This window comes from Monodon monoceros, unplaced genomic scaffold (genome assembly GCF_005190385.1).
Source record: "Monodon monoceros isolate NGI ecotype Baffin Bay Population unplaced genomic scaffold, NGI_Narwhal_1 Super_Scaffold_12, whole genome shotgun sequence".
NCBI lineage: Eukaryota > Metazoa > Chordata > Mammalia > Artiodactyla > Monodontidae > Monodon > Monodon monoceros.
The window spans coordinates 127,188,498-127,204,853 of record NW_021703768.1 but is presented as its reverse complement, the minus strand read 5'-3'; the positions used below and the strand labels follow the sequence as shown (position 1 = coordinate 127,204,853).

The 16,356-nt window shown below is 51.1% G+C and overlaps 1 protein-coding gene across 1 annotated transcript in view; it reads left to right on the top strand.

The window, feature by feature from the left end:
- Nucleotides 1-16,356, top strand: part of ANXA6 (annexin A6) — a 53,213-nt gene that overhangs the window by 2,479 nt on the left and 34,378 nt on the right. Inside the window, 6 exon segments of the mRNA XM_029215849.1 lie at nt 6,773-6,816; nt 12,411-12,501; nt 13,193-13,287; nt 14,129-14,242; nt 15,212-15,302; nt 16,231-16,310. Coding sequence (XP_029071682.1) covers nt 6,799-6,816; nt 12,411-12,501; nt 13,193-13,287; nt 14,129-14,242; nt 15,212-15,302; nt 16,231-16,310 — 489 coding nt within the window. The 5' untranslated portion in view covers nt 6,773-6,798.

The window sequence follows — 16,356 nt, the reverse complement described above, 5'->3', positions numbered from 1 at the left end:
GGTTGATAGCCCCCTCATGAGATTATAAGATGGGAGATGTGAAAAAGTGCCTTGTAAACTGTAGAGTGCCCTGCCCAGAGAATCAAGTGCTCTGTGGTGTGGTGCCACAGAAGGGTGTAGTGCTTGAGAAAGCAGGTGATCCGAGCCTCAGGTTCCTCATCTGCAAAATGGGTGTCCTTGTAAATAATAGTAAAATAGTCATTTTTATTATTTATTGAACGCTTCTAACTCACCAGGCCTTGGCTGAACCCTATGTTAGATGCTGTTACCATGCCCATTTTGCAGATGTGGAAACTCAGCCCTCAAAAGTTTAGGGTAGAAAGAATATTAACACTTACATAGGGTGTCCTGTGTGCCAGGGCGTCTTCTGAGCACTAGATATGTCTTAATTCTTTTCACGCTCACCACAACTCTTCTGAGGTGAGCATAATTTTTATCCCCCATTTTACATTTGAGGTTAAGTATGTGCCCAAGGCCACACAGCTCCTAAATAACAGGTCAGGCTCTGATCTCAGGCAGTCTGGCTCCTGCCTCTGTACTGGGAGACACTATGCTTTGCTATCTCTCACAAAAGTGACCTGAGCATTCCAACCCAGGCCAGTCCAACTCCAAACCCGGGGCCCCTGGACCATATCCTGGGACCTTATCCTGCCTGAGGATCAATGATTCTGGGTCAGGAGAGGGAAAGACTCTGCTCTCTAAGAAACCCTAGTGCTGTGAGCTGGGGGGTGTGCCCGGGCACAGGGCCAGGAATGGCATTTACTCTGGCTTCATTAAAGGCAGGTCCTGGAGGGCGGAGGGGCTGGTCTTTGGTGTCTCCCAGCAGACTGGGGGAGGAGCCATCAGGAAAGGGGAAAGGGAAGGATCTAGATTTTGTAGGCCAGGGGCCTGCAAAGGGGGGTACATACAACCTGGGAGGCACTAAGATGATTTTCTGGGATGCCGGAAGAAACTTAGACTTCTTATTATATATGCTTTTAATCTTATGCTTAAAAATGTATATGTTTGTTTATCATGATGAATGACCATTTTTTTCCCTTAGTTACTGGTGGTGTATAGGATCAAAAAAATTTGCAGATCACTGCACAAAAATTTGTCAGCTTTGTTGGGGTGGGAGATTCGTCTGTCTCATTGTCTGTTCTACCCCCAACTCCTGCCAATGGGCATGCAGGAGGCGCTCAATAAATAGGTTTTGAAAAGTGAGCCTCTGCTTAATCACTAACTTTCTTTATGAGCTGGGCAAGTTACTTAACCCCTCAAGTTATTTCCTCCCCTGGCTGTTTAATGAGTCTGAAAACCAGTAGGCAAGGTGATTCCTTTTTATTCTATGAGTTTTCAAAGGAGTCACTAAAGAAAGCATGAAAACCACTCAGTACCTTTCACTCAACAATCCTTATGAACCACACTTAGTAGTAAGGGTACATTAAGGAAGCATATACAATAATTTTAAAGAAAAGGTAAAATCATTCCTCAGATATAAAAATGATCGTGTGCTAAAGATTTTATTCTACTCAATAATCAGTGACTGGACCAGGCAGATGTTAGAACCAGCTCAGAAGAGAATCAGCGGATGCCTTTATGTTGAAAGGAATGTACAAATGGAGGCAAACTTGTTTTTCCACCAGAGGTGGGGGAAGGGAAGGGAAGTCCACTGAACCTTTATCAGATGGGACAGAATGAGCATGTCTCTAAGAATTATCGTGCATTTTTACAGATTTTTTTTTTTCTCACAATACCTTGGAGACAAGCAGCCTCCATCTAATTGAGGAATGATAAATCCACAACGGTTGACCCAAGCCACTCACGAGTAGATGGTTTTAGAGTCACACTGTGGTTCAGAGGTGGGAGAAATCCCTCCTGGCTTCCTAGAAAAGTTAGCAGAATCACCTAGGAAAGTTTTCAAAAATTACCAAAGCCCAGGCTTCATCCCTGGCCTGTTGAATCTCTGGGGGTGGCCTTATGTGTTGGTAAGTTCAAAAAACTCCCCAGGTGGTATTAATAAAGCCAGAATTGAAAAAGCACTGGTTTTGTTGCTAGAAGGCTGGTTAGAAAATGCCAGTGGAAGAGATTCCTGGTTTAGGGGGGAGAGGGTGTGGTAGTGGGTGAAGAGGTGGAAGGCGAAGGCAGACAAATCAGGACAGGTGTCAGCGGCCATGAGTGCGGAGCTCAGAGGGCCTGCATCGAAGGGGGGCCGTTGGAGATGAGTGGGCAGAGTCCCTCCGGCACTCCTGGGGCGCAGGGGTCTGGGTGATTGTTTTTTGCATGATCTTCCAAGTTATAAAATTTTTCTCAATTTGCCCTTACCCTCCACACCTGATCTCACCCCCTAATACTCAACATCTCCTCTCTCCTCTCAGAAGTACGCTCTGTTCCACCAAAGCCCACAGGCTACGTCTTGAGAATAGAAATGCTTTTTCTTATGCCGGTGTTTCTTCTCCCCTCTTTCTTCTCCTTCCTCTGCTTCATTCCATCGAGTCCAAACTTTTTTTTTTTTTGGTTGCGGCAGGCGGGCTCCTTAGTTGCATCATGTGAACTCTTAGTTGCGGCATGCATGTGGGATCTAGTTCCCTGACCAGGGATCGAACCCCGGCCCCCTGCATTGGGAGTGCGGAGTCTTAACCCCTGTACCACCAGGGAAGTCCCAAGTCCAAACTCTTGATTGTGTACTTGTATCAGCCCTAATACGCATCTTTAACTTTATATATGTATAGCGAACATCAACAATGGAACATGAAAGGGCAAGATCAATTTAGAAAGTTGTAATATTCTCATTCTGCACCCCAATGGATCACTGTGCCCAGTACCCCACTTTGGAGACCACTGCTCTAATAACGGTGATTGTGATAACAGAAGCTACCACTTATTAAACATCTACTCCGAACCTGACCATGCTAAGTATTTTACCTGCCTTATTTCATTGAACTTTCACAAAAACCTTATGAGATTATCATTTCTGAGATGAAGAAACCGAGTCAGAGAGAAATGATGTAACTCCCCCGAGGTCATGAGCAGTCAGGATTTGAACTCAGGCCACGACTGCAAAGCCCACATTCTTTATTACAATGCCACCCTGCCTCCTTTGTAAATGTTTGGGACTTCATATGCATCTTGTAGATGTGGAAATTGAGATTCATATTTAGGTAACTTACAAAATTACTAATTGGTGGGGAGCAGAGCTGTGACTCAGTCCTTCTGCAGGACTTGGACAAGACCTTCTGTCTGGCTCTCGGTTTCCCCAATGCTATAGTTAGGCAGTGGTGGTTGAGCCAGCCCTGGTATTCTCTACCCCAGAGTGTTCCTTCTGGAGCGAGTCCTGATTGCTTGCAGCCTAAAGGACTGAGGCAGGAGGTGGCCACAGCAGCACAAGGCCACCATCAGCTCTATCGTTGAATGGGTTTCTGGAAAATGGGTTTCTGGAATGATCTTCCATGATGAGCCTTCATGGAAATCCAGGTCCAAAGAGATTCAGGGTTCCTGAGAGGAGAGAGGCACTGGTGTATAGTGGCCATGCCTGCCAGTCTTGAGAAGCTATTTCAACCAAGATGGTGAAACTTGCCTATTGGGGGCGGGGGGATAGAGAGGAGTCCTGTGGCCTTGGGGGAGAACTCTCCTAGGACTGTTATTCTGAGATTTTGCTGTGAAAATCCCTGGTTGATACCTACAAAGGCCTCTCACATCCACTCTGGGTTTTCCCAAGGAGGGAGTGATATTGTCCACATTGTGCAGATGCAGAAACTGAGGGCTAGAGAGACAACCTGGCTTGTCTGAGGTTACAGAGGGGCAGGCTGGGAACCAGAACCTGGGTCTTTTCCTTCGGCCTCTTCCTAACGTCCCAGCGTGTTATTACCCGGGGGTGGGATGCAGGGATGTCAGCCATTGTCTGGGCCTGGCAAGTCACTTATCCTCCCTGAGATGCCTTTACTTATCTAGAAAGTGAGCGGCTTGGAAGTGATTGTTAAGGGCCCTCTGGGGTTCTGAGACATTGGATATAAAACATTTATTCAGGCAACCTGAGAAGTGTGGTCTGGGTCGCCCTGGGAGGGATCAGAGCCCCTCGTAAAGCCAGGGTAGATGGCGCCTCTGTGATTAGCTCCAGAGCTTCCCTGAAACCTCAGAGGAGGGGCTGTGGGAGCCTGGCCCCCCTGAACTGCAGTCAGAACATCTAGTTCTGGAAGTTTGCTTTCCACGTATACACAAGACGTGCACTCACAAGAGGCACATATAAACTGCTCTCAGAGCTGAGCGTATTTTCCCAAAGACTTGGAGGCTCCTCCTCTGAGCCGTCCAGATGGGCCTGGGCTGCCGCCAGCAGCTGAAGTTTCCAGCAACAAGGCCAAAGGAAAATGCTTCGAGGCTGGAGGTGCAGGTGACAGGCCTCAGCTGACTTCCTGGGCCTCATGCAGTCCCTTTTTCTCTGCTGGCCTTGGAGCTCCCTCCAAACCTATGTTCTCCCTGCTGTGTCGCATGTATTTTGCCCATACCATCCCCCAGACCGGGGGAAACCCAGAGCTGGCTCCTGGCCAGACCCTAGGGTAGATGTGGGTTCCCGCTCCCCCTCGGGGGAGTTTCTATTTCCTGAGGAGAGCTCAAGTTTGTACCAAAGGGCCCCTGGTTGTCAGGGAAACAGCAGGGTTTCCTCAAGCTCTGCTGTCAGCTCGCTGCGGTTACAGGCAGGTCACTGCCTTCTGCTCTTCACTCCCAAGCCCATCATCTCACATCTGTCTGCTGACTGTAGTTTGGGGGACTTGTATTCAGGCAGTGGGGACACATGGGTAAACATGACAAAACCCTGTCCTCAGAATGTCCCCCTAGCACACTGAATGCTACCATTTACATCTCTGGCCTGGCCTTGACATAAGTTGGGTCTCATCCTCCAACTCTCCAAGGCAGGAAGGGGAAAGCCCCAGTTCTGTACTTAAAGATAAGCTTGAATTCAGAGATGAGCAACGTGCCCAAGGTCACATAGCTGGTAAGTGACAAAACGGACTTGAATCCAGGTCTGTCTGTCTGACTCCAAACCTGTGTTCTCCCTGCTGTGTCACATGTCTCCTGTGGCCCCAGAGTGAGAGAGCAGGATTATGGGCTGAGATCAGGGGCTGATTTCCCCTCAGTGTTTTTTGTTTGTTTGTTTGTTTGTTTCTTTGGCAGGGTGGGGTGGGGTAGGGGTGATGGTATGTGAAGAACTGGAAAACACTGAGGTTACGCATCTCCTTTGTTTCTACCTTCTGTTCTAGTTCAGTTCCTTGTAGCTCTTACTGGATATAAGTCTGATAGCGTTTGTTATTTTTACTTTAAAAAAGTAATACATAGACATGGTTTAAAAAGATCGAACCGTGCAGTCCTGACTACAATGGACAGCACTGGTCCTTCTTTCTCCTCACATCCCAAGAAGATGGTGGCTCTTCCCTCTCTGCCCTCCTGCAGAGAGTGCTCAGTAGCTCCCCCGCTCCCCCTTCTCTGACCCCTTTCCAAAGCAGCAATGTCCCTTTTTACCTTTCTTTTTAGATAAGATATCTTTGTTTCTTATTCCTTCACTGCAGACCCTGTGTCCTGACACCCCTTTCAGTGAGATCGTGTGTCCTGTTTGTTCAGTTGCCCACCCTCACCCATGATCTGTCCTATCAGAGAAAAACCCAAGTCTTTACAGTGGCCTTAGGCACTGGTCCCTTGATGCCACGTCTTACCAGTGTCCCCACCCCGCTCCCTGCCGCTGTATCAGCCACACTGACCTCACTGCCTTCAGGTAGCCACGTGGTTCATGAGGCCTCTGGCCACTCCACCTGAGATCACACCCCTTGTCACTCTCTCCCAGCCAAGCTTCATCTTTTCTTCTTAGTTTTTATCATATGTTTGTTATCCTTCCCCATTGTAGAGGAAGCTCCAGCAAAGCACATGTTTTAGAAAGTCTCTTTTATTTACTGGTATATCCTCAGTGCCCAGAGCAGTGCCTAATAGGAGTAGATGCTAAAGAAACCATAGCCCGTCAGATATTTGCAACAGGTGACCCAGAGCCCCTGAGGGTGCCCATCTACAGACTGTTAAGCCCCGAATTCTGGGACTGTTCTTGGTGACTTGGAAAGAGAGCATGCATGGTGCAGATGGCATGGACCCTGGGATCTAGACTTTGTTGAATTCAGGGTCTTTTTTTAATTTAAATATAGTTGATTTACAATGTTGTGTTAGTTTCAGGTGTACAGCAGAGTGATTCAGCTTTTTCAGATTCTTTTCCATTTTATGTTATCACAAGATATTGAATATAATTCCCTGTGCTATGCAGTAGGTCCTTGTTGTTTATTTCGTATATAGTGAATTCAGTTTTAAGATGTATGATCTTGGGCAAATTATTTAACCTCCCTGAACCCCCATCCTCAGTTTCCTCCTCTATAAAAAAGGGGAATTTGACTCCAGGAAGGATTGCTGTGAGGATTAAGTGAGACAGCATCTGGGAAAGTGCCCTGCGTGGCCTGGAGGAGTTGTGCTGGTTAGTGGTCGTGCCCTTTCCCTCTTTCAAGTTCTCCTGGTTCCAGGAGTCTTTCCCATCCTGCTGTGAGCATCTGGACACTGGCTAGTCCATCCATTATCCTCCAAAAACTGTGCCTGGCCCTGAGCTGGGTCTTTGGGTGTGATTTAACCTGAAGGGCTGGAGGCAGCTGGAAAACAGCTGCGGGAGCACACTCTCCCTTGAAAGGAATGAGGCTGAGGAAATTTAGGGGAAAGAATGGAGGGAATCAGAGTGCAGAGGAATCTCATGGCATTTCTCTTCTCTCCACAGTGTTGCCTGCTGCAGAACTCGAGACCATGGCCAAGCTAGCACAGGTAAGGAGGCTTCCCTCCTATAGTCCTTCCCCTGGGCCTGGGCTTCTCCCAGAGTCACTGTGCCTGCAGCACAGATCCCTGGTACCAGAGCGGGAGAGGTTCTCAGGCTTTGCTTGCTCCTATTATATAAGTCACAGCTCTTTCAGATGCAAGTGACCGATGACAACACACAACGTCCTAAGCAGAAAGGAGGTGTATTGGCTCACATGACTGAGAAGCCCAGGGCTTCAGGTCTGGCTGGATCCAGGGGCCCATGTGATATTGTCAGGATCCTGCCTCCGTGAACTGGGCCTCCTCTGGGTGGCTTCATTCTTGGACACATTCTTCCTTAATTGTTCATACTAGCCATCAGCAGCAGCTCTAGGCTTCCATTCTGCTTCCTGGGCAGCATGCAGGATACAACATAATTTATACCAAACTATACCAGGGAAAATCTTGGGTTTGGTTTTCATTGGCTGGGCCTGGGTAACTTGGATCCAGGTGGTAGAGCTGGTCCCACCTGAACTGCCTGGCCCAAGAGTGGTTCCCCCAGGAAGGGAGATGGATACTGGATAGGCAAAAGCATTAGAGAGGGTCCTCTCTGCTCTGGAGGTGGATTTGGGTCCTCTCTGTCACATGCATTTGGGATTAAGTTTCCCTGGCTTGAGAGACACCAGTCTTTCATGCTGTCTGAGCGCTTTGCTGGGCTGTGGAATTTGAGGTGTATCAGAGCTTTTACTCCTGTGTGTGGCCAGGATTAGGTTCCGTCCTTGGTCAGAGCTAGGTGTTGCTCTGGGCCAGGGTTTGCCCTGTTGGCTGGCCTTAGAGAAAAAGACGTGGTCACTGGAACAGTGGGGTTGAAAAGGGAGAATAAAACAAAGGGACCCCTGATTTGGCCCCTTTGGTCCCTCATGTCAATCGTAGAGCTATTGGCCACAGACATAATACAGAAGCTGTGTGATCTTGGGTGAGTTCTTTACCTTCTCTGTGGCCCCAGTTTCCATTATGAGGTGATTGAGCTCAGTGATAGCTAAACTTTGTCCCCATCTTCATGACTTGCCACCCAATGAACAAGGGCCTTAAGGATGTCTATTCACAATTTTTGAAGAGCACAGTGTGTTATATGATGTAGGATCAGTACTCAAAGAAGTCTTAGCCGTGGCCTGCCTGTCGGCCTCTGAGGAACACACTTTGCACAAGTGGCCTCTCTGACCAGGAGAGAGTGCTAGTGGTTATAGACAAAGATCCAAGGCGTAGTTGTTGTTGCTACCCATTTCCCATGAGTAATCATCCCAGAGTTACTTCCTGAGAGGCATTCGAATTGCAGGGTTCTGGATGACCCAAGTGGACAGATCAGGTCCCGGGAGACCAGGGTGGCCAGGACCTAGGGCACACATCTTTGGACTCCTGCACCAGTGCTCCCAGACCCTGCTGTCTGCCTAGCTGACCTGAGCTTTCTTGTCGCCACGGACCAGCAGCCATAGACATCCTACAAGCAAGAGCCCTAGGATGGCAGAGCCTTAGGGGGTCCCTTATCCTATGGGATGAGTTGGAGCCCCCATGCACAGTGCTAATGCTCTAGTGGGAGCAGTAAAGGAGCTCTGGGGGCACGCAGGTTGAGGAAATAGGAAAAGCTGCCTGGAGAGAGCTACTTGAGGAAGAACAAGGGGGCTGAGAGCGCTTTAGGTAGAGGGGATGCTGGAACAGAGGGGCAGAGGGGAGAGAACGTAGCGTGTGCAGGGCAGTAAGAGCAGTTTGGATGCTTGGAGAGCAAGGGTCGGGGGAAAGAAGAAGGTGGCTGAAGACAATACAGGTCTTCCTTGACCTGCAGTGGGGTTACCTCCCAGTAAACCCATGGTTAGTTGAAAACATCATGCGTTGAAAATGCATTTAATCCACCTACCCCACTGAACATCAGAGCTTAGCCTCATCTACCTTAACTGTGCTCAGAACTCTTATAGGAGCCTACTGTTGGGCTAAATCATCTAACACACAGCCTATTTCATAATAAAGTGTTGAATATCTCATGTAATGTATCGAATACGGTACTTAACGTGAAAACCAGAACGGTTGGGTACAGAATCGCCGTCAGTGTATTAGATGACCACCCTCGTGGTCGCGTGGCTGCCTGGGAGCTGTGGCTTGCCCCTGCTGCCCAGCATCATGAGAGAGGACCCTACAGCATATCGCAAGCCCGGGAAAAGATCAAAATGTACAATTCGAAGTACAGTTTCTACTGAAAGTGTATCACTTTTTGAATAATCGAAGTTGGATCAGTCGGGTACTGGCTGTGCTAGGGAAGAGTGAGAAAGGTCTTCCTTCCACTGAGCTGAAGTTTGTGTCTAATGCTCCCAATTATTAGCACCCCAACTCTGCTCCTGTGCACCCCTTCCCAACACACACATGCGTGCACACACGTGTACACACACACACACACAGAGGCACAGAACAAGCCACTCCCTCTTTTCTCTGGTCCAGGCCACCCCCAGTTACTTCTACTGTGATCTCTGTGTCAGTTCTCCCTCTCTCCCTCCAGAAGGGGGGACCCTGAGGCCCAAAGTCATAAAGAAATAGTGTGGTGTCATAGAAAGGCCCAGAGGCATGGCTCTGTGGCCTTCATTTCACAGGGAGGTTCTGGGTTTGACGTGAAGGTGAGCATCAGAACGCTTAGGGGACAGGGCGAGAGTGGCAGGTGTTGGTGGGGAGGCCTGGGTCAGGCCTGCTCCAGGTGGAGTCCTGGTTGGGCAGCCACCTCTCTGACTCATGTGGCTTAGGTTCCCGAGCGGCCTCGGGACTCCTGCTCTAGCAGCAGCCTGGGTGGAGCCTGGGGTCCAGGCTGCTCACCAGCTGGCACTGGGGCCTGCTGAATATTTCAGGGTAGAAAGTCCTTTCTCCTCTTCTCTCCCCTCCCCTCGCCGGTACTTGAGGCCAGGAACCTGTGTGCCAGAGGAGTGGCAGGCAGTCAGGGTGAGGTGGAGAAGTGGGGACAGCTGTGCAGGTGTCACTAGGAGATGTAAATTCACCAGGTTGGTGTGAGAATGACCAATGATGGGAACCCTGGGTGATTTGAAGGACTGTCCCTGCGTCTCTAAATGTGACCAGTGCTGGGGCCCCCCTGCGCCGCCCTCTCCCCGTGGCTGTGATCCTGCAGGGTGCTGGGATAACTAGTCTGACGGGCTACTTACTATTGTTGTGCAAAGAGCCACATGGGAGAGAGACCGACTTGCAGCTGGCCAAGCCCACCTCTAAGGGAGCGTTTTCTCCCGTTGCGGACGCGCAGGCTCAGCGGCCATGGCTCACGGGCCCAGCCGCTCCACGGCATGTGGGATCTTCCCGGACCGGGCCACGAACCCGTGTCCCCTGCATCGGCAGGCGGACTCTCAACCACTGCGCCACCAGGGAAGCCCTAAGGGAGCGTTTTGATCCGGCCTTGTGTCGGCAGTTGGACTTCCTGTCCTCCAGCATGGCATGGCCTCATCTTTCAGCTGCAGCCTCTGCCCCAAATGCTGCCTCAACCACTGCACTGGGTGAGGAGGGAAGAGGGGGGAGCAGAAGCAGGAGAGAAGGTGTCAGCTTACTGCTGGGACCTCTTCCCTTCTTCCTGGGGGCTCCGCTTCCATCCTTCCCCTCTCCTCCTCCCTCCCTCCTGCCAACTTACAATCCCACGATCTTGGCAACTTTGGGCATCCGCAAGAGCCCTGAAGAATCTGGGCTTGCTTTCCTGACTGTTCTTATATGCTCTTGGCTCCAGGCCTTTGCCATGCTGTTTCTCTGTATGAAGCCTTTTCCTTCCCTCCCCCACCCCTTGGGCCAGCTGTTGCTCATCCTTTAGGGCTCAGCTTAGCCTTCTCCTCCAGGAAGTCTTCTTTGATTGCTCAGGGTATGTTCACAGTCCTGTATCTGCCCGTACACCTATCCACCTAGGAAACAAATGGTGCCTAGTTGTGGCAAGCCTTGAGCTAGCTGCTGGGAATATATCAAGACAGACACGCATGGAGCTTTCTAAAGGGAGTATCTCTTTTCTGGTCTGGGTATCTGGCGTGTGTTACTCTCTCTTTCTCTGCCCAGCGGTGTGATCAGGTTGCAGGGGATTCACGGGTGGTGGGAAGAGGGCCGTGTCCCTTTCTGGTCATCTTCCCTGCCAGAACTTTAAATAGCAACCCTGCACCCACGCATGCATACCTTGGAGGAGCCAGCAACGGCTGACATAAACCAACAGAGCGTTCAAATGCCAGGCCGGGTCCTGCAGTGCAGGTGCCGGGAGACACAGGAGGTGGTCGGAGGCTCATTTGCTGCTGTGCACTTCTTACTGCTCTAGGCACAGTTATGTGAGCCACCCTGCCCCTCCCATGAAGCCTGTCCTGGTTCCCTCATGCACCTGGAATTGCCCTCCACTGTTTTCCCAAGTCGCTTTGCCTCTGTCATGGGGTATTTATTACGAACTCTATGCTAATTTGTGTTCTAGTCGCTCTCCTCCACTGGGTCAGAAGCTCATGAAAGTCAGGCTCGGGTCTTCTTTCTCCCTGAATCTTCGGCCCTTCGCATCGGACCTGGCACAGGCTAAGTGCCCTGTCACTGCACTGTGTGCTTAGTGCCCTGGGCTCTGGTATCCACGGCTATCCCAGCTCTCGCTGCTCTCCGGGGCCCCATGGCTGACCCATATCTGACTTCTCTGTGAACCAGCCCATTGTGCATTCAGCTTCGATGTCTAAGATTCTCTGGCTCTGCCTCTCCCCGCCTTTGTCCCAAGGACCCAGCCAGCTTGTCCTCAGATGCCAGTTCATGGCTCAGTTTACTGGGCCCAGAAGAGCAGCACCTCATCTGGGTGTTGATTCTGAGGGTGGCTCTGGGCCCCCCACCCTGGGCCAGGACCCCACCCTCAGAAGCTGGCAGCTGCAAGGTTTCTGGAGCTAGAGAGCAAAGAGGAACTGGAGAGAGATGTGGGTTCTGTGTGACCCCAGCAAGTGGCTTCCCTTTGTGGGGCTTGGTTTCTTTGTTTCCGTGATAGAGATCATCTGAAGCGCTTCTACAAAACACTAAAATCACACTCGTGGAGGTGAAAGGGCTTTGTACACTGTAAAGTGCCATAGACATATGTGGGGCTCTGGTTACTTTTGCAGGAATCATTCCCACCCCCTGCACTCAGTCTGGGTTTTATCTCTCCCGGCTCCTGGGAAAGTGGTGCAGAGCCAGGGGCTTGGCTGAGCTCTCCTCCCGTGGGGAAATGGCACCACCCTTGGGGCAGGCGGTGGCAGGAGGTACAGGGAGAGTCCTCCGTACCCTTGCCCCTTGCCCGGGCTTTCTGTAGCCAGCGCGCCATTTTAGGGGCAGGGAGCTCAGCCACGCTCCAGGTGAGCAACGACGGTGTCTGGGGTAGGACAGTGCAGGTGTGGATAGAGAGAAGTGGGCAGATTCCATCTCACCACGTCCTGGGTCTCTTCAGAGCACTGTGAAAATACACCCCTGGGTCTTGCCGTGGCCATTATGGAGGCTGAGTTTTGGGATTTGTAACAAATATCTGATCATTTTAGGGACAGTGGGGACCTTTATCCTGTGGCCAGGGCTGGGAACCCCGTTCAGGGCCAGCACCTCACCCTCTGCTCTTCTCTCCACAGGGCGCCAAGTACCGGGGCTCCATTCACGACTTCCCCGACTTTGACCCCAGCCAGGATGCCGAGACTCTGTACAATGCCATGAAGGGCTTCGGTGGGTGCTTGGCCACCAGGAGTGGGGCCCTCAGGAAGAGAAGCGGGATTCAACTGGGCTTGAGGGTGTCCCCATACCAAAAGGATAGCCCTTTTGGTGGGCGGTGGGGTGGGATGGTGAGATGTACTCGGTCATTCTTTGGTCTCCTCTTTTTATTATTATAATTTTATAATGAACTATTCAAATAAAAAGATCTAAAGAGTAGGAGAAACTTTACCCATAGACCTGCCACCCAACTTGAGAAATAGCACTTACTTCCTCATATAGTTGAAACCTCCATGGTAGGTCGCCCTCCTGATAGCATCACTCTGTCTTTTCTCTTGGGGGTAAGCACTACCCTGAATTTGCTGCTTATTCTCTTTTCTTTTCCCTATCACTGAAAGAACCCTGTCCTGGGCGTTAGGATACCTGGGTTTTTCTAAGCCAGGCTCATTGGGAGACCTTGGGTGAGTTGTTGCTCCTTTCTGGGCCTCCTGTGATGAGGAGGTAGATCACGGGCCCTCTGAGCTCAGATACTACATGTGCTAGGATCTCTCTCGGTGGTGGCTTGTCAGGTCCCCATAGATTCCCCCCTCCAAGGTCACTGCCTCACGTGAGCAGAAGGCTGATGCTGAGGACTTGCAGGGAACAGCCCTGGTGGGCTTCCTGGAGGCAGGTTGGGGTAGGGTGACGGGTGCCTCCCCTCTTCTAGGCAGTGACAAGGAGGCCATACTGGAGCTGATTACTTCCCGGAGCAACAGGCAGAGGCAGGAGATCTGCCAGAACTACAAGTCCCTCTATGGCAAGGTAACCATGGCAACCAGAGGGTGGGTGGGATGGGGAGTGGTGAATGATTTCATTCACCTGTGTGTTCAGGGCCTTTTGTGAGTATTTTACTCCAGGTCAGCCTCTGTGCTGGCACTTCCGCCCTCCTTTTTTCTTTTTCTTTTTTTTTGGCTGTGTTGGGTCTTTGTTGCTGTGCGCGGGCTACTCTTCATCGCGGTGCGTGGGCGTCTCATTGCAGTGGCTTCTTGTTGCGGAGCAAGGGCTTAGGTAGTTGCGGGCGCGTGGGCTCAGTAGTTGGGGCGCACGGGCTCTAGAGCGCAGGCTCAGTAGTTGTGGCGCTTAGTTGCTCCGTGGCAGGTGGGATCTTCCTGGACCAGGGTTCAAACTTGTGTCCCCTGCATTGGCAGGCGGGTTCTCAACCACTGCGCCACCAGGGAAGTCCCCTCCTTTTTTCTTCTCTCAGGCAGGGGCCATTCAGCCACGGGAACATCTAGAGCACCTGCTTCACGCTGGGCACTGTGTTAGGGGTTAGGGCTACACAGGTGAATAAGACCTGAGGGTGTTAACCCTATGGACTCACGGACCGTGGGAGAGACACACAGTGAACAAGTAAACAGACAACGGCGAGGAAGAGGCACGGTGCTGTGGACTTGAATCCTGCCTTTTGCTAGCTGCGTGCCTCTGGGGAGGTTACCTGATGTCTCAACCCATTTCTGAAGGCTGATGATAGTATGTACCTCCACCAATGAGGATTAAGTGAGATCACTTAGTCCAGTGCCTGTACAGAGTAAGTGCTCATTAAACGTAATCCTTATCAGTGTAACTGCTCTTCTATCTCCTCCTCCCTCTGCCCCGCAACCAGGACCTCATTGCAGACTTGAAGTACGAGCTGACAGGGAAGTTTGAACGACTGATTGTGGGTCTCATGAGGCCACCTGCCTATAGTGATGCCAAAGAAATTAAAGACGCCATCTCGGTATGAAGTGTGGGTCTGCGCGTGTGTAAGGGTTGGGGGCGTGGTTAATGGGAGATTCCAACCTCTCCAGCAAGCGTTCAGTGAGCCCTGCACCCACCCCGCGTGTGTGCCCTGCTTGGAGGCAGCTTGCCCAAATCCTATCCCAGAGGGGCGCCACGGTCTCTTCCAGATGGACAGAGGTGGGACAGGTGTTGGTGTGAGGCCCACCCTGTGAAATGGGGCCCTTGGCCCACACGCCCACCCCAGCAGCTTACAGTCCCGAGGAAGCAGGACACAGGGAAGTGGAGACAGATTGTGTCCAACACCCAAAGGGCAAGGGCATGTTAAAGGAGGTCATGAGGACAGGCCCTGGGCTCGGGGTGGCTGGAGAGGGCGTCACAGAAGATGAGAGGATCGAGCTGGGCCCAGAGCCTGGAGAGGATTTGGTTTGATCAGAGTGGGCTGGAGAGGAAAGGGCAGGAGCGGCTGAGGAGGTGTGTTCAGGATCTGAGGGGCAGCCCAGGCTAGTGGAAGTAGAAAGTCGCTCCCCACCAAGCGGCGGGAGACCAAATGCCCTCGAGTGTACTTAGCACTTTACAGTTTATAAAGTGCTATGATCTTTGCCTCAGATGAGCTAGTAAACATGAATTTGTTTCTAACTAATAAACGTAACCATGTAAGAGGTTATCACCTTCTCATTCTTCCTGTGAGTTCAGTAGAGCAACTAGTATCATCTCCATTTTATAGATGAGAAAAGAGAGGTACAGAAAGATAAAGTTTTTTTAATGAGCAGTCACAAAGCAAGCTTCAGGCAGAGGTGGCACTAGAACCCCATCTCAGGGCAGCAGCTCCAGCTTGGTGCCTAAGAGCTGTGTTAGGGGCACCCTGAGTGCTGCGGGTTTCCTTGCTCTGACCACCCCAGGTTCCCATCTCGGGGCTGGTGGCCTCCCATCCCAACCCTTGACTCACATGCCCCTTCCCCTCTCCCAGGGCATTGGTACCGATGAGAAGTGCCTCATTGAGATCTTGGCTTCGCGGACCAACGAGCAGATCCACCAGCTGGTGGCAGCGTACAAAGATGGTGAGAAGAGCGGGAGGGGCCATTCAGGGTTTTTCAGATGCATAATGAAGGTGATCACAAGAGTAGGGACCCTAAGACTCTACCCATTCACCTTTTTTTTCTACTTCCCTCTGTTCTGTCCATCCATCCAATAAGTACCTGCTCTGTGCTGGGCAGTGTGCTAGGTTCTCAGGATATGGCGGTGGGCATCCATATAGTTCCTGCCTGAGAGCTTATAGATTAATGAGGTAATGAGGGATACAGATAATAAACAGGTAAACAAATAAACATGACGGTGACTTGTTGTGGTGAAGTGTTATGAAAGAAACAAACAGAGAACAAGCATCCGACTTTAACTGGGGAGGACGTGCTTCAGACAGGTGGTCAGGGAAGCCTGTCTTGGGAGGAAATGAGAAGGATCCAGTTGTACACAGAGTGGGGAAGAAGACCCAGAAGAGGGAATGGCAAGACCAAAGGCCCTTGAGCAGAATAAGCCTGGTATCCAGTGCGAGCCTAGAGCAGTAGAGGGCAGGACCGGATTACACAGGGCCGTGTAGGCCAAGAGAGAGAGACAGTGTTTATTTCAAGCCCAGTGGGAAACAGAGGCGCCCACGATGAATGTGGGCTTTAAGACAGTCACCCATGTTGCTGTGGATTGGAGAAGCAGAGAAAACAGTCAGAAGGCCGTAGCCACTCTCCAGGTGAGCGACGACGGTGTCTGGGGTAGGACAGCACAGGTGGGGATAGAGAGACTTGGGCAGATTCCATCTCATCACATCATGGGTCAGTACAGAGGACTGTGAAAATACACCCTGGGTCTTGCCATGGCTGTCATGGAGACTGGGATTTGTAACAAATATCTGATCATTTTAGGGGCAGCAGGGACTTTTATCCTGGTTTCCTGGGGTGTCCTGGGGATGGGACTAGAGCTTGTGTTCCTTCCCCGCAGCCTACGAGCGAGACCTGGAGGCTGACGTCATTGGGGACACCTCTGGTCACTTCCAGAAGATGCTCGTGGTCCTGCTGCAGGTTGGTCCTCCTTGGGGCCCTCCCCGAGCTCTCTGCCAGGGTGCAG